Raw genomic sequence first — 22,156 nt, 5'->3', positions numbered from 1 at the left:
CAGAATGGAAGAATGCTGGCAAATCGTATTTGAGAAATAATTTACATTCGGGATCTTAAAAAGCAATAAAATGTAAGACACACATTTTTACGAACTAGGATGATGAACTAAGAGATGAACAGGGTTGGGGAGGCTGTAATAAAGGTCCACTCCACAGATGGGAACATCAAGTAATGCCGTCCCTATAAAAGGGACTCAGCAATACAGTAAACGTTAACACGGAGCTACGGTTAAGACCCGCTGGTGCTAGGACTACACGAATAGGCAACAACAAATAAAAACACATACGCACATCAAAATTAAAATACGAAGATGTTCACAGTGGCAGTATTCAGAATAGCCCAAAGTAGAAACAACCAATTGTCCAGGATAGACAAGCAACATGTGGTAAGTAAACACTGCATGATTTTATGAAGTGAATCTGTAATTTATACCACAAAGCATGCTCCAAAGCCACTCACTGAAGACCCCATCTTGTTACAATGCTAATCGTCTGAAGTGCCCACAATGGGTAACCTAGACACAGAAAGAGGAGTGGAAGGTGCTCAGGGCTTGGGAGCGGGGAAGGGAAGCTCGGGAGGAATGTAGAATGGTCAGTAATGAAGTTAAGTTTGTTTGGGTGTATTTAGGGGAAGTAAAAAAGTATTCTAAAATTAGACCATAAGCAATGGTTGAAATCTTGTGAAAATGTCATTAAAGACTGCGCTAGAAACTTTAAATAGTAGAATTATGTGGCATGCAATTATGTTTCAATAAACCTGTTGTTTTTTTTAAAAAAATGCAACAGGATGAATTACAATGGAAAACTGTATCAATTTAACTCTAGAAAATTAGAAACTTCTGTGAGTCATAAAACTCTGTAACTTAATTAAGTAGAAAAATGGACCAAAAAGTTTTATATAACATTCATGACTGACAGCTCTAGCTGGTAGACAGGAATGTTCTTCCACTGCTCGTTACCAAGCACTGCCCCTTACTTGCCCAGGGTTAGGGAAAGCAGGCAAATGTGTGAGGCTGTTTTGTGCACCATGGAAGAGAGGGAGGAGACAGGGCAATGGTGGCGGCAATCCCACGGAAGGGCTGAGGCAAGACAGGGAGTTGGAGGCCAGCCTGGACTCCATAGGAGACCCTGACGAAAACAATCAATAGACAAAGGCAAGAGTAATGGCTAGGAGAGACAGAGGACTAGACATTATAGACATAGACATAGACACAGACACAGACACAGACACAGAGACAGACAGACAGACAGACAGACAGACAGACACACACACACACACACACACACACACACACACACACTTTTTAAGGTCTCAGTATTGCCTGGCTGTCGGCATTAAGCAGTCCTTTTGTCTCAGCCTCCTAGGTAGCTGAAACCACTGATGGGTGTCACTGTGCCTGGCAATGTTATACACTTCGTGTATTAATAATTCTTTGTCAACTATCATCTCTAATATTGGAGGCTAACGACACATGCACACACACACGCTCCCTTATTAAAAAGCACTTACATGCAGTAATCATATATTCTATCTATTTCTGAGCACTAGTCTGGAAGCTAAGGAAACAAAGCTTGGGCCATTCCTCATATGCCTTAAATCCCGAGACAAGCAGAGAACCTGGTGCGCTGGTACTGTGGATATCCCTGGAGCAATTTCTGGGTGTCCCCAGAAATGATGCATGGGGAGCTAGGACTTACAGACAGAGAAGTAAGTGGACTCAGGCCCTCAAATTCAAAATGGAGCATACACTGGCTCTGTGTGTGAGCACACATTTGCAGAGTAACAGAAAATGCATATGTTACAGTCACACCTAGTCTAGGTAAAGGACAGCTGTCTGCCTACTCCTTGGAGAAGGCTACCATACAACAACTTCCAGGAAGAAACAAGCACTGCTCTAAGTCACCACAGCAGAGGGACCTGTCCCTGCTGAAGGCTGAATCCTAGTTGTTATAGTCTGAGGCCCTCGAGCTGTTTCTGCAAGGTGAAGAAGGACTGTGTGTCCCCTGCCATACTGTTCATCTCCAGAAGCAGCCAGCCTCAGAGACACAACTTAACTTACCACCTTCGGCCTGGGCTCTCCTCTATTCGTGAAACCAGAACATTCACACTCGCATTCACAGCTCATACGACCGCAGTGTGCGGGCAGATTGTACTACTGACAGATCGGTAACTTGTACAAATTTCAGGCGTTCCATAATGACTGTGGGATCTTTCCTTTCCTTCAGAGAATTCTGAACCAGAAGCTGTTCTAAGAGCCCTCCCAAGTCAACAGTCTTAGAAGCCTCCATGATCTTAGAGGCCCTCTCCAAGCATCAAAGACAGCAAGCAGTTACAGATGCAACTGGACGCCAGCTGAATGTTTTTCCAAACACGAACTTGATCGGATTCAGCTGTGATAATGCCCCCAACACTGTACCCTGGAAAGAAAGAAAGTGGAAATGTCTAAGAAGCCCAGACAGATGGGGAGTTCAAAAGAGGAGGGTTACAGAGAGCCCCTTCCGCATCTTTAAAGGTCTCAGCAGTCCACAACTAGCTCAGATAGAACGCCTACAAGCACCATCCATCTAGATACTTTCCGAAAGATGTCAACTTCAAAAAGAATACCTCTCAGTGAACTCTGAAGGGAATATCAAATCAATACAGCTTTCTGGAAGCAACTGACCAGAGTGCACCAGGGTTCTTCACAAACTCAGGCTGTTTGGTTGAACAACTGCACTCTGGGAAGCTACCATCCTAGAGGAGGTATCAGATGTGCATAAAATTTACCAGAGAAAAGTTATTGGGAGTTCTGATGAACACGGATGACTTGCTTTTAAATGGTATGCTGATAGGCAGGGTCTTACGTAGCCCAGGCTGGCCTTGAACTTCTGACCTTGCTATCTCTGCCTCATAAGCACTGGGCTTGCTTATGGGCATGCATGGCTATTCTTGGCCAGAAATTATACATATTGTGATACATATCGCACTACAGTTTGAAAGAAAAAAAAATCACACTAGGAATTACTGGCGAAAACAGGAAACATTTTAGGTCGTACTACAAGGTTTTCTATGCAAGCAAAATGTGCCCTTCCATGCCCTGGGATATATGCATGTCTCACCAGACATGTATGCATGGCTACAATTTTTTTAAATGAAAGACGAGATGAATATTTAGGTGGAAACTAGCTTTAAAATCATTTATAGCATATTGAAACAGCCAACAATAAATACCTCAAAAAACAAACAAACAAGCAAAACCCTAGGAATACAATTATTACGTGAAGCAGGAAAAAAGAGCACAGAAAAGAGTTCTATCATGTGGGACTCAGGTTTACGTGTGTGGTAGATGAGGGTAGTAGGGGTGTGGGTCAATCAATGACGTAGCTGCCATTCAACGAAGAGAACATGAGTTTTTGTCCCAGTGTCCATATTAAAAAGCCAGGCACAGCAGTGTGTGCCTGTAGTCCCAATGCTGAGAAAGGAGAATCCTTGTGGTTTTGCTGATGGCCAAGATGATGGCTGGCTTAGCTGAATGGGGAAGCTTTGAGGACAGTGAGAGACTCTGTCTCAAAACAACAAAAGGTAGGAAGGTCAGGTGTGGCAGGGCAGGTCTTTAAACCCAGCCATCAGGAGGTGGAGGCAGGTAGGTAGGTCTCCAAAGTTTGAGACCAGCCTGACCTACACGGCAAGTTTCAGGGAAGTCAGGACTATCGTGAGATCCTGTCTCAAAAGTTAAATAAGGTGGAAAAGAATGGGGAAGACTCCCAGGATCAGTCTCTCACTTCCACATGCACATGCACATGTAAACGTACATACAAACATATAAAACACACACATGCACACAAGCAAAACATATGAAAATGACAGCAGTAGTTCTGCCCCACGGATGGGATTTCCAAATGAAGCAACACTCTTGCTGAGTAGGGTAGGGGAAGCCGTGGCAGACATTAACTCGTTGTCCAAGAATCACATGAAGAAGATGGCCTCTGCTTCACAGCTCGCCAGGGTTTTCTCTAAAGAAAGCAGGCAGCAAGTGGAGTTGGTGCAACCACCGTAACAGCTATGTCACATGTAAGATGGCACTAGAAATAGCCAGTGTTCTCTAGTCTCCCCACTCTAGCCAAAAGCACAAGGTGGGCAATATAGGGCAAGCATCCTTACTTAGTCCGAGGTGTGCAGAACCCAGAGTGTTTCAGGTTTTAGATGCTAACCTATAGGGGCAGTGGGACTCACATGAGGCTGATTTACGTTTGTGTGCATCCTATAGGCACAGCCAGAAGGAAATGTATGTAACACTTTTAATGTGCCTGAATTTTGCCCATGACCAATCACATGGCGTTGGATGTGATGTCCTATCGATTCTCAAAGTCAGATTTCCAGGTGAAGGCTGTTCAACCTCTATTGCCACCCGGCATCATTTTCTGCGGTTTCCATTACAAGATTTCCAAGGCTGCTTCTCATCCATGCCTCATCGTAATGGAGGCAAAGCGATCTGGGCAGAGCCTGCGGATGTGAAAGAGCTAATGACATTACTAGGAAGAAGCCACGGGATAGGCCGCTTTTCTCAGCTCTGGAAGACAAAGCAAAGATACAGGACAGACACTGGTGAACCCCTAGTCCCAGAAGCTCACCAACAACCACAGAGCTATCTTAATGGGTGTCAATCCTTGTTTGTGATTATCAAAAAACAGGCTTTCCAGTCAGAATAACATCGAAAAGAGAAACCCAGAAAATGGAATGTTCTGGCAAGGAACATACAGAGGAAAGTTGCACAAGGGTAAATATAAACAATTGAGCATGAAGTGGGGGCTGCACAGATAGCTCGGTGGTAGAACGTGTTTGCCTAGCACGTAGGAGGCTCTGAGTTCAATCCTCAGTACTTCCAAAAATAAATGATAAAAACGAGAAACTCAATCACATAAAATTTACATTAACACAAGGTTAATGACATCTCTGCTTGCTTGCTTGTTTGTTTGTTTGAGACAGAGTCTTGCATTACAGCCATGGCTAGCCTAGAACTCTATGTAGACCAACTGGCCTTGAATTTTTGTGCCCCAGTCCTCCTGTCTCTGCCTTACACATGTGGCAGTTAACAAGCATGAGATACCTAACCTGGCATTAATATCATCGCTGGTCCCCAGTTCCGAGGATCTAAGTAGTTACCAATAGTACCAATCCAAACTTTTATGAATGTTAAGTTGTGTTGATCAAGGGCTGGAGAGATGATGGCTCATCGGTTAAGAGCACTGACTGCTCTTCCAGAGGTCCTGAGTTCGAGTCCCAGCAACCACACGGTGGCTCACAATCATCTGTAAAGGGATCTGATGCCCTCTTCTGGTCTGAAGACAGCTACAGTGTACTTGTATACATAAAATAAATAAATCTTTAAAAAAAAAAAAAAAAAGTTGTGTTGATCAAGATGCTTTCTTACAGATACAGCAGTTGACTCATGGTAGAGTAAGAGTTCCAGTCGCTGACAGTTTCTTTCCTCTTTGTTTAAGCTATCTATTCTGAGAAGGAAGCAGTCCAATGTACTCAGCTCACCCCCAAGTTGCTGGCTGGTCATCCTGGGGGTGCCATATCTTGGGCTGGGTGTTGGTCTCTGCTGTTGGCAGTAGCTGTAGCCAGGTCAGCCTCAGTGAGTGTTAGTGCATGTTGTCAAGCCCATGCATGATTTACATCTCTGCCACAATGGCTACTTTGTTCATGGACCCACTGGGCAGGGACAGAGATGGCCAGGGAAAGAGGTGTCCACAGAACAGTCATACTGTCTACTTGACTGCTGGACTCTACTCTGCTGAAGTCACCTTATGGTGAGCATTTTTATGGGACACGAGTATTTTCTCATGCTTTGCCCACTCGAAAAGATCTATCCACATACTTCCTTGTCTAAATTCCTTTTCAACTGCTGTAACAAAATATCGTGACCAAGTCAACTTATAAAAGAAAAAGTTTTAAATTTGGGACTCCCAGTCGTAGAGGCTTATGACCCATAATGGCAAGGAGCAGACAGGTTCTGGAGCAGGACCTGAGACATACTTATCAACAAGTAGAAAGTAGAGAGATCAAACTGGAAATGGTATAGGCTTTTCTCAGCACTCAAGAGGAAGAGGCAAGTAGATCTCTGAGTTGAGGCCACCCTGGTCTACAGAGCTAGTTCCAGGATAGCCAGGGCTACACAGAGAAATCTTGTCTCACACACATACATACACAGACACACAGACACACAGACACACAGACACAGACACACAGACACAGAGAGGCAGGCAGGCAGATAGACAGAAAGGAGGGAGGGGGAGAGAGAGAGAGAGAGAGAGAGAGAGAGAGAGAGAGAGAGAGAGAAAATACATAAATTGAAACCTCAAAACCTACACTCAATGACATACCTAATCCAACAAGGCCACACCTCCTAATCCTTTTCAAACAGTTCCAACAACTAGAGACCAAGCATTCATATATATGAGCCCATGGAGGCCATTTTCATTCAAACCACCATACTCCTCAAATGTCTTTTTCACCAATTTTCCAGTCATGCTCTTTCCAAGTTCTTGACCACCCAGCCAATCCATTAGCTAAAGTCCATCAGTCAGTAAAGAATTGTATATCTGGCTATATCTCTGTCCAAGCAAAATGTACAACTACATGTACTCCCTTAAGTTTGATAAGCATCAGGTAGTGAAGAATTTCTATACAAGAAAATAAAACAGATTAGTGATGGGGGGTCCCTTCTACATTTTGTTGTTGTTGTTGTTGTTGTTGTTGTTGTTGTTTAGGGAGAAATGTATAGCCAGCCTGGTCTTGATTCCAAGGTTTGGTGTCTTTTAAAAGTAATTTCATGAGAGGCCCATGCCTGGGCCGGCAGAGGACATTAAGAGGTCATGCTGTGTGGACCAGCAGGCTCTACTACAATGAGCAAATATGCTGTGGAGAGATGGGAGAGAGAGAAGTGGAGCGGTTTATGCACTATGAAGAGAGGAGGAACTGGAGATGCAATGGGGGCAAGGAACAGCCCAATGTGAGGGACTTGCACTGCCACCTGAGGCCATGTGATGTCTCAACATGCTGCCTCTGAGGCTATGTGTGGTTCTGTGGCTCTAATGAAGCAAGGGTGTGACAATGCCCGTACCCCAAAGGCCATGCAGACCTCCACAGTCTGGGCTGCCACCTAAAGCCATATTGTTGTCCAAGGACCTTGATAAACTGGCCCTGACCCTCACCAGCCACTGGCACCAGCAGTGATGTAGGCACTGGAGAGCAGGCTCTGGTGCCATGGGTGTGGGAGAGCCAGCCCTGGTGGCGTGGGTGTGGGAGAGATGGGAGGCTTGAACAACTCAGCTACCACCCAGGGCTTTGAACTGGCCTACCCAGACATCTACCGGTGAGCTGCTGGCTCACATGAAAAGGCTGGTCTTTCCCGCAGATCCAAAGTTGCAGGATCTCCATGATACAATGTAACAAAGGGATACCCAAGAGGAGTCTCAGTGAGGATCCTGTGTTGAGGGTATAGCAGAAGACCGGGGGCCTCAAACCAGACTAATAACTGATTGCAATGAATATTTGCAAGTAATGCTGTTTGGGCAAAAGGGTATACAGTGTGACACACTGACACAGTGACACACTGTAGCTCCCACAGAGCAATTATTTGTTTTGTTTGTTTGCTTGTTGTCGTTATATTATTTCTTTGGGGGGGGGGTTGACGTTACAGGGATGGAGGGCAGAAATGAGGACTAGAAAATGGATGGGGCTGGGGTGCATAGTGTGAAATTTACAGGAATCGATAAATAATTGTGTTAGATTTAAAAATCTACTTTGTAAACATCAAAAATCATAACAAAAGTCACCAGGGTAACTTGAACAGCAGTGAGCAAGCACAGGCCGCAGGGCAAAGTATGGGTAACCAAGGATGGGCTGGCTGTTGTCCTTGGGAACTGCAGATACACTGTATTTACTGTATCGTTAGTAGCAACAGTGCTCGTTTTTAAAATAGATGGGTATTTTTAAAGTCACTGCATGTTCACTGCCATATGTCAACCTTTTAAAAAAAATTAAAAAATAAAAAGGGCAGGTAAGACATTAGCATTCTGAATACTTTCCCAATGATATGGTTTAAAGAAAAATGTATGTTAGCAGCTATGAAAATATTAGTTTAGGTCTTCTGAGTCACTGCCATTTTTAAGCAGCCATCTCTGCCTTCAATTTTATAACTTAAGATTATTAAGGTAATAGTGCCAAATCATCGACTGTGAGACACTAATTTGCTCCGTGGATTTGGGCGGTGCACAAAAACCGTTCTGCTAGCACGGAAGTGCTCAGTCGGACAAAAGCATCTAAACTGGAAGGCATTTCCTTGAACCCATTAAAAGACTGGATGTTCGGGAAGACTGCTACATCCTTCTGTCTGTAAGACTAACCACAAGAACTTAGAAATAAATTTCATCTTTATGAGAATTGTTTCTCAGAGCCAAATGTTAGATTGGTCCAGGAATGTGGGACAAATTGGTCAGGGTTTCTCTGCCCATATAATGCCAGTCCTCTTCAAACCCTTCGGGTCAGTCACATGGCCCAGGCTTATCTGCCAAGGCTACAGAAAGCCACACCAAACAGACACTGAAATAAACTTATGTCTAAAATGTAGTATTTCCTAGAGTCTCAGGTGATCCCAGAGGCAAAAGCAATGGAGATTCATAGTCTGAGGAGCTGAACATGGTTCCGTGTGCCAAATCTCTGTGCTTGGCATTCTCTTCAACTGAGGTTCCTTAGTGAGACACAGGCTCAGAATCACCCGGTTTTCATGGGTACAGCACACTTGGCCAAGACATGCTTGCTTGCCCTAGAGCATCACTTCTGTGAAGTACACCATGTTAAAGAAAACAAAACGTTTTTCAGTGGTGCTTATGAAAGTGCAGGAAGGTGCACTTAATTCAGGAGTAGAGGTTAGACCAGTGCAGTAGAATTTTCCTATCAGGGAGAGACTAGGCTCAACTCTGAGAGTTGCACAGCCAGGCAGGGATATGTAGCCAAGGTACAGGGTGACGGTCAGTAAAGGAAAAATCACAGAGATCTGAAATCAGGAGGGGAATTCTGACTTCCCTGAGCTAAAGGAATTTTTGATGCAGTTAGGCCATGTGATCCGGGGAGGGGGGCGTGGAGATGGTGGCAGAGATGGGGGGATGGGGGGATGGAGATGAGATTTCCTTGTTAAACTGACCTAACAGGTTTCTTGGCTAAATCTGGATTTGATAAGAAGGCCCAGATAGGTCTGGGAGAGGGCTCATGCATCTGCCTGGAATCTGGCAAAGCAAAGTCTTTCTGTTGATAAACTCACTAATCTGGGGTGAACAGACAAGTGACACAGCTGAGTTAAAAGAGATGTGTGCAGTTCCTAAGAACAGCCATTCCGACCAGGGTAACCTAGCGAGAAAGGCCCTGTGGGAACCAAGGCTCGCAGGAAGAAAAGACTTCTGACACAGAGAAACCGCAGTGCAGCGAGCAAAGGACATTCCAGGAATTTCCCTAAACACTGATAAACAGGTCAAATTCCTTGGCACAGGAAGTCCCTTCATACCAAAAAAAAAAGTTCCCAATTTACAGCTAATGACTGGCCTGTAAAACAATGCTGTCCAAAATAAGAAAGTTCTGGAACAATGAAAGATTCTGGAGAGGCAACCAAACTCACATCAACGTTTCTCACATGCGATGCCTCAGGGTTTCCCCTCCCTATTTTACCCCCACATAAATTTCAAACACCGACTACAGGACTCAAAAAATAATGCATATGTCATTTCAAGTTAACACAAATATTTAGGAAACCAGAAACTAATTAATTTCATAGCCCCGGGGCACAATTTAGATGAACTCTGAATATGTTCCCATGTAATTGGGGAGAATTTTCATTGGCAAATGATCAGTGGGAACCCAAATTACCCTGCCTTTTATGAGCAAATATTCGGCCAATTTAAAAGAATATCAAAGAACTGCTAGGACTCCAGCGGACCAGGGCAGGAAGGGCTTTCCTCACATCTGAATCCCAGCCTCTCATGGTCGACCACTGCTTGTTTTTGTTCTCAGTGTGGGCAAGCGCATGAAGCTGGTAATGACGAACGGAGTCGAAATGCCGTACACAACTAACCCATGGCTCCCGCCCTGTCCCAGGCCTTAGTCTTCAGCAGAAAGTAAACATTACAGCGGGCTCCAGTGCTGATGAGGTCAGCAAGCAAGCACATGCGATATACAAGGCTCGGTAGTAATGAACAGGCAGGCTGCTGCCAGTGGCACTTGCCTGTACCCTTAACTTTAGGGGCTTCCTATAAGAGATGGTGTTCCTCACCTCACCAGGAAGAAACTGGCAGAGTCCACGGAGAGCGTTAGTTCTTAATCAAGATTTTGAACCTCTATGAATGTCTATCCTGTCATCAGGATACATGGAGGTAGAACACAGACAGGCGGGCTGAAATACTTCAGCTGTTTTCCCTGGGGGCAGCAGCAGTTCAGAGGGCCTGCTGTTCTTGCAGAGAACCTGAGTGCAATTCCCAGCACCCCTGCCAGGCGGCTTGCAACCACCCATAACCCCAGCTCCTAGACACCGAGATCCAACAACTTCTGGTCTCTGAGGGCACCTGCATTCACACACGCACATACGCACAGAGGTACAAAGATATAGCTATAGCTAGAAATAATTTTTGAATCCCCTTCTTCTGAAAGTAATTTAAATATTGAAAAATATTCTCCTATAAGATTTGGGGGTTTTTTTGAAGTGAGATCTCACTATGTTGCCCAAGCTGGCCTGGAATTCCCGGGCTTCTGCACTTCTGTTTAGCTGTCTTAGGTGCTGGGATTATAGGAATACAGGAGCACGCCACCACACCAGAAGATTTCTTACATGTTCTCATCTCGATATATACATATATATGATATATACATGATATATGTCATATACATGACTTATAGGTTATGTATATGGTACAATTATAATATATATATATATATACATATCTCACATATAATTTAAGTAAACAATATAGCTTATGTAGATTCTGGGACGCTTTTTTACCTGGAGACTTTTTGTTCGCCCTTGACTGTGTCAGGTGAGATTGTCGAGGCAGCAAAGGTGATGAAGGAAGAGACATGGAGACCCCTTTGGCCAAGCTCACACGGTAGGTGTCCTCTGTTGTGGACAAACTGTTCACAGGAGAATCACCACTGGAGGACAAGGTGGGCGTCTCTGAGCCCAAGTCACCTCCTGGAGGAGAGAGATGAAATCTAGGTTACACCACTCATGACAAGCTGATAGGACTTTAATTCCTGAGAGCTACACTCTTAGAATGTAATTCCCATATACCGGACATAACTGCATTTCTTTAAAGGATTTCTCCTTATTGCTCTTGAACTCCGTTGCCTACAGGGGAGACTCAAGTCTACCACTGAAGCATCAGTTAACTCTGCCTGGGGATCCCAATGGAAGAGCTGGACTGCATCCACAGAGTTTCCTGGCCTCAGTTCTCTCTTCAGATCCCACCTACTTGACCCTCCTGAACCCCAGCCAACCCCAACCCATCACAGCACTCAATACTGAGGCAGGCTCCCTTCCGATCCAACCCCCAAAAGAACCAGGGAACAAACTAGCACACCGTTGTGAAACCAAAGGGTCTAGAGTGAGCAGATCCTCCAAAAAACCAGAGAGGATGCACACAAGGAATATAGGAATACAGGCCTCGGCAGGGACAAGCCTCTTGGAGAAGGAGCGGAAACAGTTACAAGTACTCAGAAGATACAGTTTCCTCCTATCTGCCCCTCCCGCAACTCCACAGCCCCACCCCAAGTCACACTCCTCAGACTGCACTAAGAAGCTACTAAAGACGGCAAAGAAACTTGAGTCATCATTCCATAGATTACAAACCATCTTCAAAGTTCTAAATTATAGACAGCAGAATTCGGAGAAGACGTGTAAGTTTTCCATAAGCAAAACCAGTCTGTCTGACAAATGCTCTCCCACTTGATTTCCCGGCTACAAAAGAAACCCAAGTACCGAATTTGGGAGTTGGGGGAATCAAACCCCTGGGATGTCTAGCCGGGCAGGCACTAAATCTTTTTTTCCAGATCTCTGTGCATAAAGGCCAGAAAGGGATGTGACCCAAACCACCATTCTTCATGCTGTAGTGCTGTGCTGGCTTTTCACATGGGAAACACTGTTAACCCTGCCCCAGACTGGGGGAGCATGCTGAAGCCTTGGCTCCATGAGCAACTCTTTTTTTTTTTTTTCAGAGCTGGGGACCGAACCCAGGGCCTTGCGCTTGCTAGGCAAGCGCTCTACCACTGAGCTAAATCCCCAACCCCTCCATGAGCAACTCAAAGCAACGGAGCGGGCAACAGAAAAGCCGTGGGCAAGCTGGCAGAGTCGGCAAGGTCTCTTCAGCCTCACCTGGGCCAACTAAACTATGCTGAGACGCTAATGAGTTACCACTAATTGCCCCATCACTAATTGGAGGAAGGAAAAAGGGCACAATTACTAAACAGACCTCACTAGAATTACAAAAGCATGAAAGGCAGGTGATCAAGACATTCTACCCCTAAGTAGGGAGGGTAAACAGGAGTTAGTAGAGGCCCTTACACTGTCCATATGAACAGGAGAGGTTCCTGTCCTGGACCGTTACATCCCATGGACTCTTGATAGCACCTCTTAGATCTGAAGCCAGAGCATGAGGCACCCTCTCTACCACTTCTGTGGCTACAATGAGCACTTCCTAACGGGGCTGCAAGCTTATTCTCAGAAGAGATTCGTGAGAGCTGACGGGTAGTTACTTTCTCAGTCTCACAACTAGTGAGTCCCCACTACCATTTGGTTCTGTAAGACTAGCTCCATGACCAGTCCCCACTACTGTTTGATCTGCAAGCAGGTACAGCACCTACAAGATTTAGGCAAGTAACAGCAGGAGTCAGACAAGGACATAGAAGTAGTTACGCCCCACAGTTACGGAGGATACCTGAGCGGCAAGCTGTGCTGACTTTCCATGTGTCTGAAGAGAGCTGCATGGCCCCCGTGTACTATCCAAGTCACAGACCTGAGCTGTAAATGGCAGTGAGATAGCCCGACAGGCCATAAGGCACAGTCTCCCTACCCACTCGGAAAGATTTCTGACGTACATATGAAAACCCAGACTTCCAGGCCCTTACTTTCTACTGGAACACAAAGAACTGGAAATACGCACGCCATCACCAGAAACTTTAAAAGCTAAGCTTGTTCCTGAGAAAGGGGGTTACTGTCTCAGAGACAGGATTCTCCAACACAGAACAAGAGAAATTAGGGACTGGAGTGCAGGCTCAAAGCATTTTCTTAATCACAGATTCTGCCCATAAACTTTGTTTGTATCAAGCAAAGCAAATATTTTCATTAACTGCAAGCCTGGAAGACAGGGCTCCCGAAGCGTGGGGCAGCCATGAGGCCCCTCAGCCTTGGGAGCGGCTGGGCTCCAGAGCTCTTGGATTTTTATGTAGGCTGCAATAAAAATGGAACTTAGAGATGGGGTTTGGGGGAGGGGGACTTCTAGCTCAGCTTGACTTTGCCATCTCATGACAGTATCTGTCCCAAACATGCTGGTCTGTTCGGTTTTCCAGAAACAATTAAACTTCCAGCTTCCTTTTATAGGGAAGGAAGCAAAGCAGAGAGAGCAGCTTTAGGGAGGAGCAGGAGGCACAAGCACCAGGTAGGAGATCTGGACAGCGTCCTGGAGCCCTAGAGCTTTAGGGTTAACAACACAGAGCAACCGGTTAAGGTCAAAGGAAGCCCAGAGCATCTCGTGACACCAGAGGCCAAAAGTAGAACTCCGGTAGGGGCACACACATGAATAATGGGGTGTTCCGAGCAGCCAGGCATCAGAAATCCCTGGTTCACTCAAGATTGCTCAGCAGACGCTTAAAAGGGTTTGCTAAGAATTAAAGTTGTTAAACTGTAACATCCAGCATGACAGGCGTTTCTTACGGCCTTGAGTAGATGTTGCTTTAACTGCAACCTATTCTATTCCTCACTCCTGTTCAGTACTAGGAAGCACACTTCAATCACACTTCCTGCGGCTGCAGCAGAAAGGCCCAGGCAGGGCAGGGCAATGCATCCTCTCCAGGGTATGCAAGCCATGCTATCAATGACCAGGATTTGCCACCCCCACTCCCCAACATTGGCAGGTGCTTCCCATAGAACGTGCAAACCCCACAGAGCATCACGTCAGCCAGCATGAGCCCATCTCAGAGAGTCCCCTGACCCAAGCACACCTCTCATAAGAACCAGCCATCTCAGATCCTAACACACAGCTGCAGTTGTTGTAAGGATGCTGGGAAAAATGGGGAATCCCAAAAGAAACACATTCTAAATGAGTTAACTATGTAAGGGGTGATCATGCTTTTCCTGTAAAGGGGCTAACAGTATCATAGGCTATGTTAGTTATATACAGTCTACACACACACACACACACACACACACACCTTTTCCTATTTTAAAATCACCGATTTCCTGAATTCTAAAAATAAAAGATCAGGAAGGACATGGGGAAAAAGTGGACGTTTATAAGGTCTTCTGTTTATAATAAATCAAAATTAAAATACACACATAATAAAGCACTAAAGTGAAAGCTGTATGTACAAACACAATGGACTCAAAGAGAATGAGACATCCAATCGAGCACTGTAAATCGGCAGGAATGGCTTTGGATAATAGTTCTTTATTTAACACCCTCCACTCTTAGAGACTTTGAATTTAAAGTCACAATGGGAGGAAAAAAATGTGAATCTAGGAGATGAACACCTAAAGGTAGCCACGCAGAATGGTAAGGTCGGCACTGCAGATTAGAGCGCACGGAGCACAGGATTAGAGGCGGCTTTTAAAGCAGGGCAGAGAAGGCAGGCTGAAGAAAGCGAAGCCCGTTTGAGAAAGGGTAGCCCTGAGAGTGGCAGGGGCAAACTCAGACATTCAGGTAAATAGGTCTACAGAGGCAGGAAATAAGATTTCCATTTACCGTGCCACAAAGTGGCCAGGGAAGGTGGGGGCTGGAAGCTTAGAATAGAAAGAAGAAAGATGTTCTGTTTATCCAGCTCCAGAAAACGGGACTTGGGTGATACATTTAATCAGGGCATTAGATGTATGATGACATCGTATGTGGTTCCCGCCTCTGAGTGCACTGCTTTTTAAACATGTTTTCCATCATAAGGTTTTATAACCACATAATTCATATGTATTTACAGGAACCCAGCAAGTTGGGAAAGATTTCCTCTGCAAGACCCAGTGTCCTTTTCTGAACGCTGTAGAAGGCTCTCTCTGCCATGGAGAACACTTCAAAGCCATCTTGTATCTTACACGATGCTCGGGCTTCTACACCCAGCTACTGATTAGTCAGCATACGTTTTTAAAAAGAAAGGATAAGTGGACCCACGTGAACAACTTTCCAAAACATATCCACACAGTCATGACTAATTCTCAGATAGTACCACAGTACCACCAAACAAAACAAAACAACAACAACAAAACTATAAGAGAGCAGCTGACCCCGGGGACCAAAAAGTACCAGCTAATGAGACAAGCGGATCCTTTCCCCTTCTCTATGGAGGTCAGCAAACGTCCTCACACTTCACGCGCTTTATCCTGAAACACAGGAGTGAGCAGAAAGCCATCTTCCCCCTGACTGTGCAAGCTTTTCCTTTCAAATATGTCACCATGCAAGAGCTACGGTGCTTTTCGAAATCTATGACCTCCGAAAACCCTCCGTTCTCAGACTCTACAGAAGCATAATTTAAAGCAAATGCTCTCAGGAATGCAGATAGGTGCCCAGACCGAGCGCCAGGAGCACCCCGCTTCCTCACTTCATCTTCACAGATGAGAAGACTAAGGAGCAGACAGGAGTAAGCAGCATGGCTGAGGGCACCAGCCAATGTCAAATGTGAACTCAGGCAACCACAGTTGCCCATCCCCTCAGTGCCGCTCCCTTTCAGAAGGCCGCCGAGATATGCTTTCAATATTACGTCACTCTGTGTACCCGATGGAGAAAATCAAAAATAGTGTGTATATATAGGTCTGCGCGCAGTCCCGGGCCACCATGGAGAAAGCTGTTCCCTCCTCTATTTTCCAGTTCCTGTGCCGGCTGCTTAATTAGTTCCAAGCACTCGCGAACGTTCCGCTGGGGAGGTGCCCAGGCCTCCTGATCATTAATTTTCCTTCAGTCACACCTTATGCTGCTGTCACACAAACCAAGTACATCTGAAGCAAAGGTGTTTAGTCATCAAGCACTCGAAATAGCGCCCTTTCCTCTCACACAGGGCTGCGCGTTCATTAACTCTTGCAGCATATGGGCCTGCAGTTCCTGGCAGGTCTAGTCTCCCAGCCTGGGCCAGAGGAAGAATAAAAATGTGGGTCAGCCTGGAAAGGTCTGTGGGATGTATGCAAATTCCTTCTTCTACATTTCCTCAGCAGTGCATAGCCATTTTCTGACCTCTCAGACCTCCCCACTTCTTAGATGCTGAAGCTTTGAAGGCCTTGTATTGCTACATCAGATCAGGGCAGCAGCCCCAACTCCTCTGTTCAAGAAGGAGGCCAAGTGCTGCCTGGGAAGCTATTTCCATTACTGCAGCTCAAGTCATGGGCTTTAAGGCTCTCTCTCCCACAGAGGGTAACGTAATGAATGCAATGCGTATCAGGGATTTCTCTCGCCACTGGAACAAGAAGCTAGTCAGGATCCCAGACACTTGTGTTCTGGTTTTTAAAAAGGAAAGAAAAAACAAGGGAGGGGGTGGCAGCTGGGAATGTTAGTGCATATCCGTAATCCCAATGCTCAGAAGGCTGAGGTGAGAAGCCAGAGGTCAAGGCAAACATGGTGGGGGAAAAAGACAAATGGGAGAGAAAGGGAAGGGAAAAAAAACCCATAGGAAATGACCATGAAGATGAAGTTTTCAGTATTTAAAAATGTATGTTTCCTGGGGGTGTATATGTATATATTTATGTTCATGTAGTATCCATATACAACTCTATGTGTACAGTGTACATGTAAACACTCCTACTGTTTGTGAATGGGGGATCTCTGAATTCTGCAGTCATGCCTGCCTCTGGAAATAGGATGTAAACAACTGGGAGCACGGGCAGAGGTTAATCCTTGTATATGGCTGACACCCTCTATGTGCATGTCTGATGTAAATATTTACATTTCTACCGCCAAGGATAGAGCTGTGTGTATATGTGAAGTTAAGTGGGCCACCTGCTATACTCTTCCTTAGGAAGTGAGTGAAAGGAAGCTCCATCCCACAAGGTCTGTGCTCATGGACACCTGCAAGTGACTGCCACCCAGAGGTGACCCAGCCTGGCCCAGAGGAAGAATAAAAATGTGGGTCAGCCTGGAAAGGTCTGTGGGGTGTTTGCAAATCATCTTGGCAGGTTGACATGAGGCAAGGGAGGAGGAACAGTAGAAGGCCATCACAATGGCAAGTGTTTCTTACTCGCTCTATGCCAGCTCCAAGTCATCAAGGCTCTCACTGGCAGGGGGACAGCCAGCTGAGGAGTGGGCAGGGTTGAGGTGGGACTGACAGGGGGACAGCCAGCTGAGGAGTGGGCAGGGTTGAGGTGGGACTGGCAGAGGGAGAGCCAGCTGAGGAGTGGGCAGGGTTGAGGTGGGATGCAGGTAGGTAAAGCCTGAGTCCTGGACTGTGTGTAAAGCTGCACCAGGCAAGTAGTCACGCAAAGCCTCCCTAGAGCCCAGTGTCTGTCAACAAGGAGGCAAGACCCCATGTGTACAAAAACTGTACCCCCAAACAGGAGATAGCTAGAAAATATAAGAAACCATAGCAATTCAAAAGAAGACACACGGACATCCTTTGTTGTTGCGACAATCCGTGGCTTAACCACATTCCAGTAAGTAGGGCAACAGGGTCCCTACTCCCTCCACTGAGGCTGCTTCACCCCGAGTCTCCCAGCCTGAATACTTCCTGGACCTCCATTAAACAGGTTCCCTTTACACAGCAGACCTCCCTAAAATCATCCATGATGAGAAACTGATAAAGCATACAGTTTATTGATCAAAGTAAAGAACCTTTTCTTTAAATGATTTATTTTATTGTATGTGCGTTGGTGTTTTGCCTGCATGTATGTCTATGTGAGATTGTTGGATCCCCGAAACTGGAGTTACAGACAGTTGTAAGCTCCTATATGGGTACTGTGAATGGAACTCAAGTCCTCTGGAAGAACAAACGGTAATCTTAACCACTGAGCGGTCCCCTCTACCCACCCCCCAGAAAGTGGGCATCTTTTAAAACCCAGAGAAAGTGAACTGAGAACCCACTCACAAGCAGCCGGGCACCCTGGTGGAATATGGAGTGGCTGGCCTAGGCCTTTCACAATCACTCAGTGTGCAGCTCAGACAAGGATTCACCACGACTTCCTACGCAGCACTGATAAAGAGCAAAGACTTGGAGAGTTTCCCCAGGCCATAGAGGAAACAGGCAAGAACGGTTAATGGTATGAGAAAACATTACAGATATGGAAAACAAAAGATGTTTCTCAGAAGAAACCTGGACACGAAAAAGTCATTAAAACACAACCCTGTTCTGACAAGAGGAATATAGTTGAAAGGACCCATTAGGTTCTATGCTGCCTCCCTGGAGGAAGACACAGTCCTAGTGTCATCTGGTAAAAACTTTGTAGTGAAAGCTTAAGAAAAGATTGTCACAGGCCAGGGTATGTGTTTTTGAATGTGCACAAAAACAGAGTATGCTGCAAAGAGTCAGAACCCAATGGTGCCTGGCTATTGAGCCATTCTAGAGCTGTGTAAATGAAGGGGCCACAAAGCAGGCGACTCAAAAACAACCCAAAGTTAATTCCTCAAATTTCCAGACCTAACAGTCCACAGTCAAGTGTGGGGCAGGGTCATGCTCTCTCCAGAGACAAGCCAGTCCACGACTATTTCTTCAGCTCTAGCCGGCACTCTCTGATGTTTCTAGGTTGAAGATCCAGCACTCCAACTCTGCCTTCACAGATGCAACACTCCAACTTTGGCTTCATGGATCCAATCCTGCCATCACCAATCCAATCCTGCCTTCATCAGTCCACAGTGATCTCTCTCCATGTGAATCTGTTTGTTTGAAACAGGGTCTCCCTCTGTAGCTCAGGCTGGCCTAGAACTCACTATGTATCTCAGGCTGGCCTCAACCTCCCAAGTCCTGGGATTACAGGTACAAACGTCACTCTCAACATTGTTTTAGTCTTACATGGTCACAGTCTTAGGAACCCCAGGCATCTGACATTAGGACCAACCTAATTCTACTGAGACCTTAAATTAATCACCGTATTTCCAAATTGGGTCACTTCCACCGATGTGATATTAAAGGTTGGGGCTTCAATATATCTTTTGCAGGAAATGCAAATCAGTGCTCAATGCATTATCCTCTTCGACATCAAAAGGCAGAAGTCAGAAGCTATAGCTGTACCTAGAGAGAGGGGCTAGTGTGATCGAGTCTTACAAAGCTGAAGCAAGTTTGCAGCTATGTCCTAACAACCAAAAGCCTTTGGAGACACGGACTCGACACACAGTCCATGCATTCTTTCGGAGAAGAAGGAGGAAACGTGACTTCAGAGAACCACCTAAACTAGCTACAACGGTGGAGACTCCACAGTCTTACGAAGCCTGTGTATGTAACCCATGCCTGGTGGCACTTCAGACAACTGTCCCTCTTCTCACCCCCTTCCTTCTTGGGAAATGTGGTTTTGAACCATGCGCTTCACCTCTCAGTGAAACCAGGAATCTGAGTGACCTCTTAATCTAATAACCGTGGCTATCCTGCTGGGACTTGCTAACAGCAGCCAGCCTTTTACATGGTCAGGACACTGGGCAAAGGCGGGTGGCACAAGGGCTGGTTTTGGTGCCAACGAACAAGTTACGAGAAAGAGAAAGAAAACGGTTTTGCCATATGATTCGCATGGTTCCAACCACGTGGAATAAACGTCTAAGCTAGTATATACAATGCTTTATATACTGTGTGACAACAGCAGCAAAATGAGGTACACAATGTCTGAGAAGGAGCTCAGTAACGCTGCGGCGGCAGTGGTGGCGGCGGCGGCTGCTGTTCCTACGGCTCAGAGGCGTGGATGGGTTTCCTCTTTGGTTGCTCTCAGTCTGGCAATGTTAGGACACGAATGTTTTATAAAGTGTACTTGATTTCCTAGCACATAACTTACTTCGGACAGAGATGAATACCCATCTCCGGTAGAGATACTTAACCAAAAGGGAGGGCTGTTTTTCCTCTTTCTAGAAGCTTCCAATCATAGCCACTATGGGCTTCAAGCCACAGGCCCAGACATGTCCCTGAGCAGCTAACATACCTGACCCACAAATCCAGGTCTTGCTGCCTTGAGATGGTCCATTCCTTGCGATCGTTCTTCAGTGATGTTTTAAACTGGCTTCTGGCTGGCTGCCATTCTTCCCCACATGGACACGTGGTCTCCCCATGAAAGGCCAGGCTGGCCTCAAACCATGCCCCCAAACTAAGATTAACATGTGTTAGCCATAACCCAGCTGTCTTATTCTAATGTCTGCCTTCGACTTCCGAGCTCGACCAATGAACACATGCTTTCTCAATGTTAAATTTCCTTAAACGCAACCCAAATACGCCCTCTTAATTTATAACAACACAGAGAACCTGGCTTTTCCCACCAAACCCTCTTGTGGCTGACATGAGAAGCAAGGGGAACACGGTGCCGTAGACCTCACAGATCTGTCATTAATGTTCTGAAACCAAGCAGCAAGATAGCCTGGAACAGCCGGTGCCTTCGGGGTATCCATTCTTAAGCCACTCCTCCATCACATTTATACGACTGAGCCCTATGATTACAGCCCAAGCTCACCAGCTCCCGAAATTCACATCAAGTGGGTACCACAGGAACACATGGGAATCTGTAGTTATGTCTTAATTATAAATGTTATGTCTACTGAGTGTATCCGGACTGATAAAGATGAGTACATTTGCTGATTGTGTGTGGGGGGGGAGCGGCTGTGGCACTCAGAGGACGTCTTGCAGTGACTGGCTTTCTCCTTCTGTTACATACCTTCTGGGAATGGAACTCAGGTCCTCAGGCTTGGCAGCAAGAACCTCTACTTCTGGGCCATCTTGCCAGCTCCCTCGTAACGATGATTAATCTAGGACTCATAAAGTCCTTGCTCAGTGTGCCAGACCCCTTATTAAACGGTGTCTAATATACAAAGACACATTAATGTCTTTATACACATCAGTTTGTTCACCATAATCCATTTAAAATGGATGCTTCAAACGTCTCCTTGTTCCAGATGAATACACGAAGACTAGATAGAACCCAGGCTGCCTGACTCTAGTCACGACTCTATCACAGTACCACACTGGCTTGCTGGCCCAAGTAGCAGATGCCCTAACCGAAGTTGGGCACGGAGCATGGAGAACTAGCTGTGCGGTGCCTAAGAAAGCCTATCACCCACAGATCGTCTAGGAAGTCGTGTTCCTCTGGAGGATAATCATCAGGAACATTCTGTCACATTGGACATGATGGCATTTTGGGGGTGGAAAAATAAGTAGAGGGAAAAAGGCTTTTGGAACAATATCATAACCTGTCCACCAACCCTCACTCACGACTCAATCCCAAACTCTGGCACTCCTATCAGCGGAAGGACAGGAATAAAGGGAGCTGCTGTCTCTCCTACTTCAATTAAAAGGAAATTTCCTTATATGGAAAATGGGATCTACAAATAGGGCGTTGGGGGAGGGGGCGGGAGGTTGTGGGGTTTGGGGGGATAGTTTAAAGTTTCTAGGTAGCATATAAAGTTTCTCAAAAACAAACAACAAAAACCACTCAAGGGTGAAGTGCTTGCCTTGCAAGTGTGAGGATCTGAGTTGGGGGGGCGGGGGCGGGGGCGGGATTATCCCTGAGCTCACTGGCTGGTGGGCCTGGCCTACCTAATGAGCCCCAGGTCTGTGAGAAAAATCCAAGGTGGGTGGTACATACCTAAGGTTGTCCTCTGACCTTCACATGAATGTGCACACACACACATACACGCCTCCAACATAGACACTCGAAACAGCCCAGCACAACCAATTCCGTTCATATTCCAGAAAGAGACATAGAAATTGACTGACACGTAGCTATTTAACAAAGCCCTCTTCAGGCCTATACCGAGAACATGCAGATT

General features: G+C 45.9%; 1 protein-coding gene across 1 annotated transcript in view; it reads right to left on the bottom strand.

Annotated features, from left to right (window-relative positions):
- The window catches only part of Tanc1 (tetratricopeptide repeat, ankyrin repeat and coiled-coil containing 1), a 228,616-nt gene that overhangs the window by 106,655 nt on the left and 99,805 nt on the right, over positions 1–22,156 (bottom strand). The window contains exon 4 of the mRNA XM_032903343.1: positions 11,032–11,220. Within this exon, the coding sequence (XP_032759234.1) occupies positions 11,032–11,220 (189 nt within the window). The remainder of the gene's footprint in view (positions 1–11,031; positions 11,221–22,156) is intronic.

Source organism: Rattus rattus, chromosome 5, assembly GCF_011064425.1.
Source record: "Rattus rattus isolate New Zealand chromosome 5, Rrattus_CSIRO_v1, whole genome shotgun sequence".
NCBI classification, from domain to species: Eukaryota; Metazoa; Chordata; class Mammalia; order Rodentia; family Muridae; genus Rattus; species Rattus rattus.
This window is presented reverse-complemented; position numbering and strand designations above follow the sequence as displayed.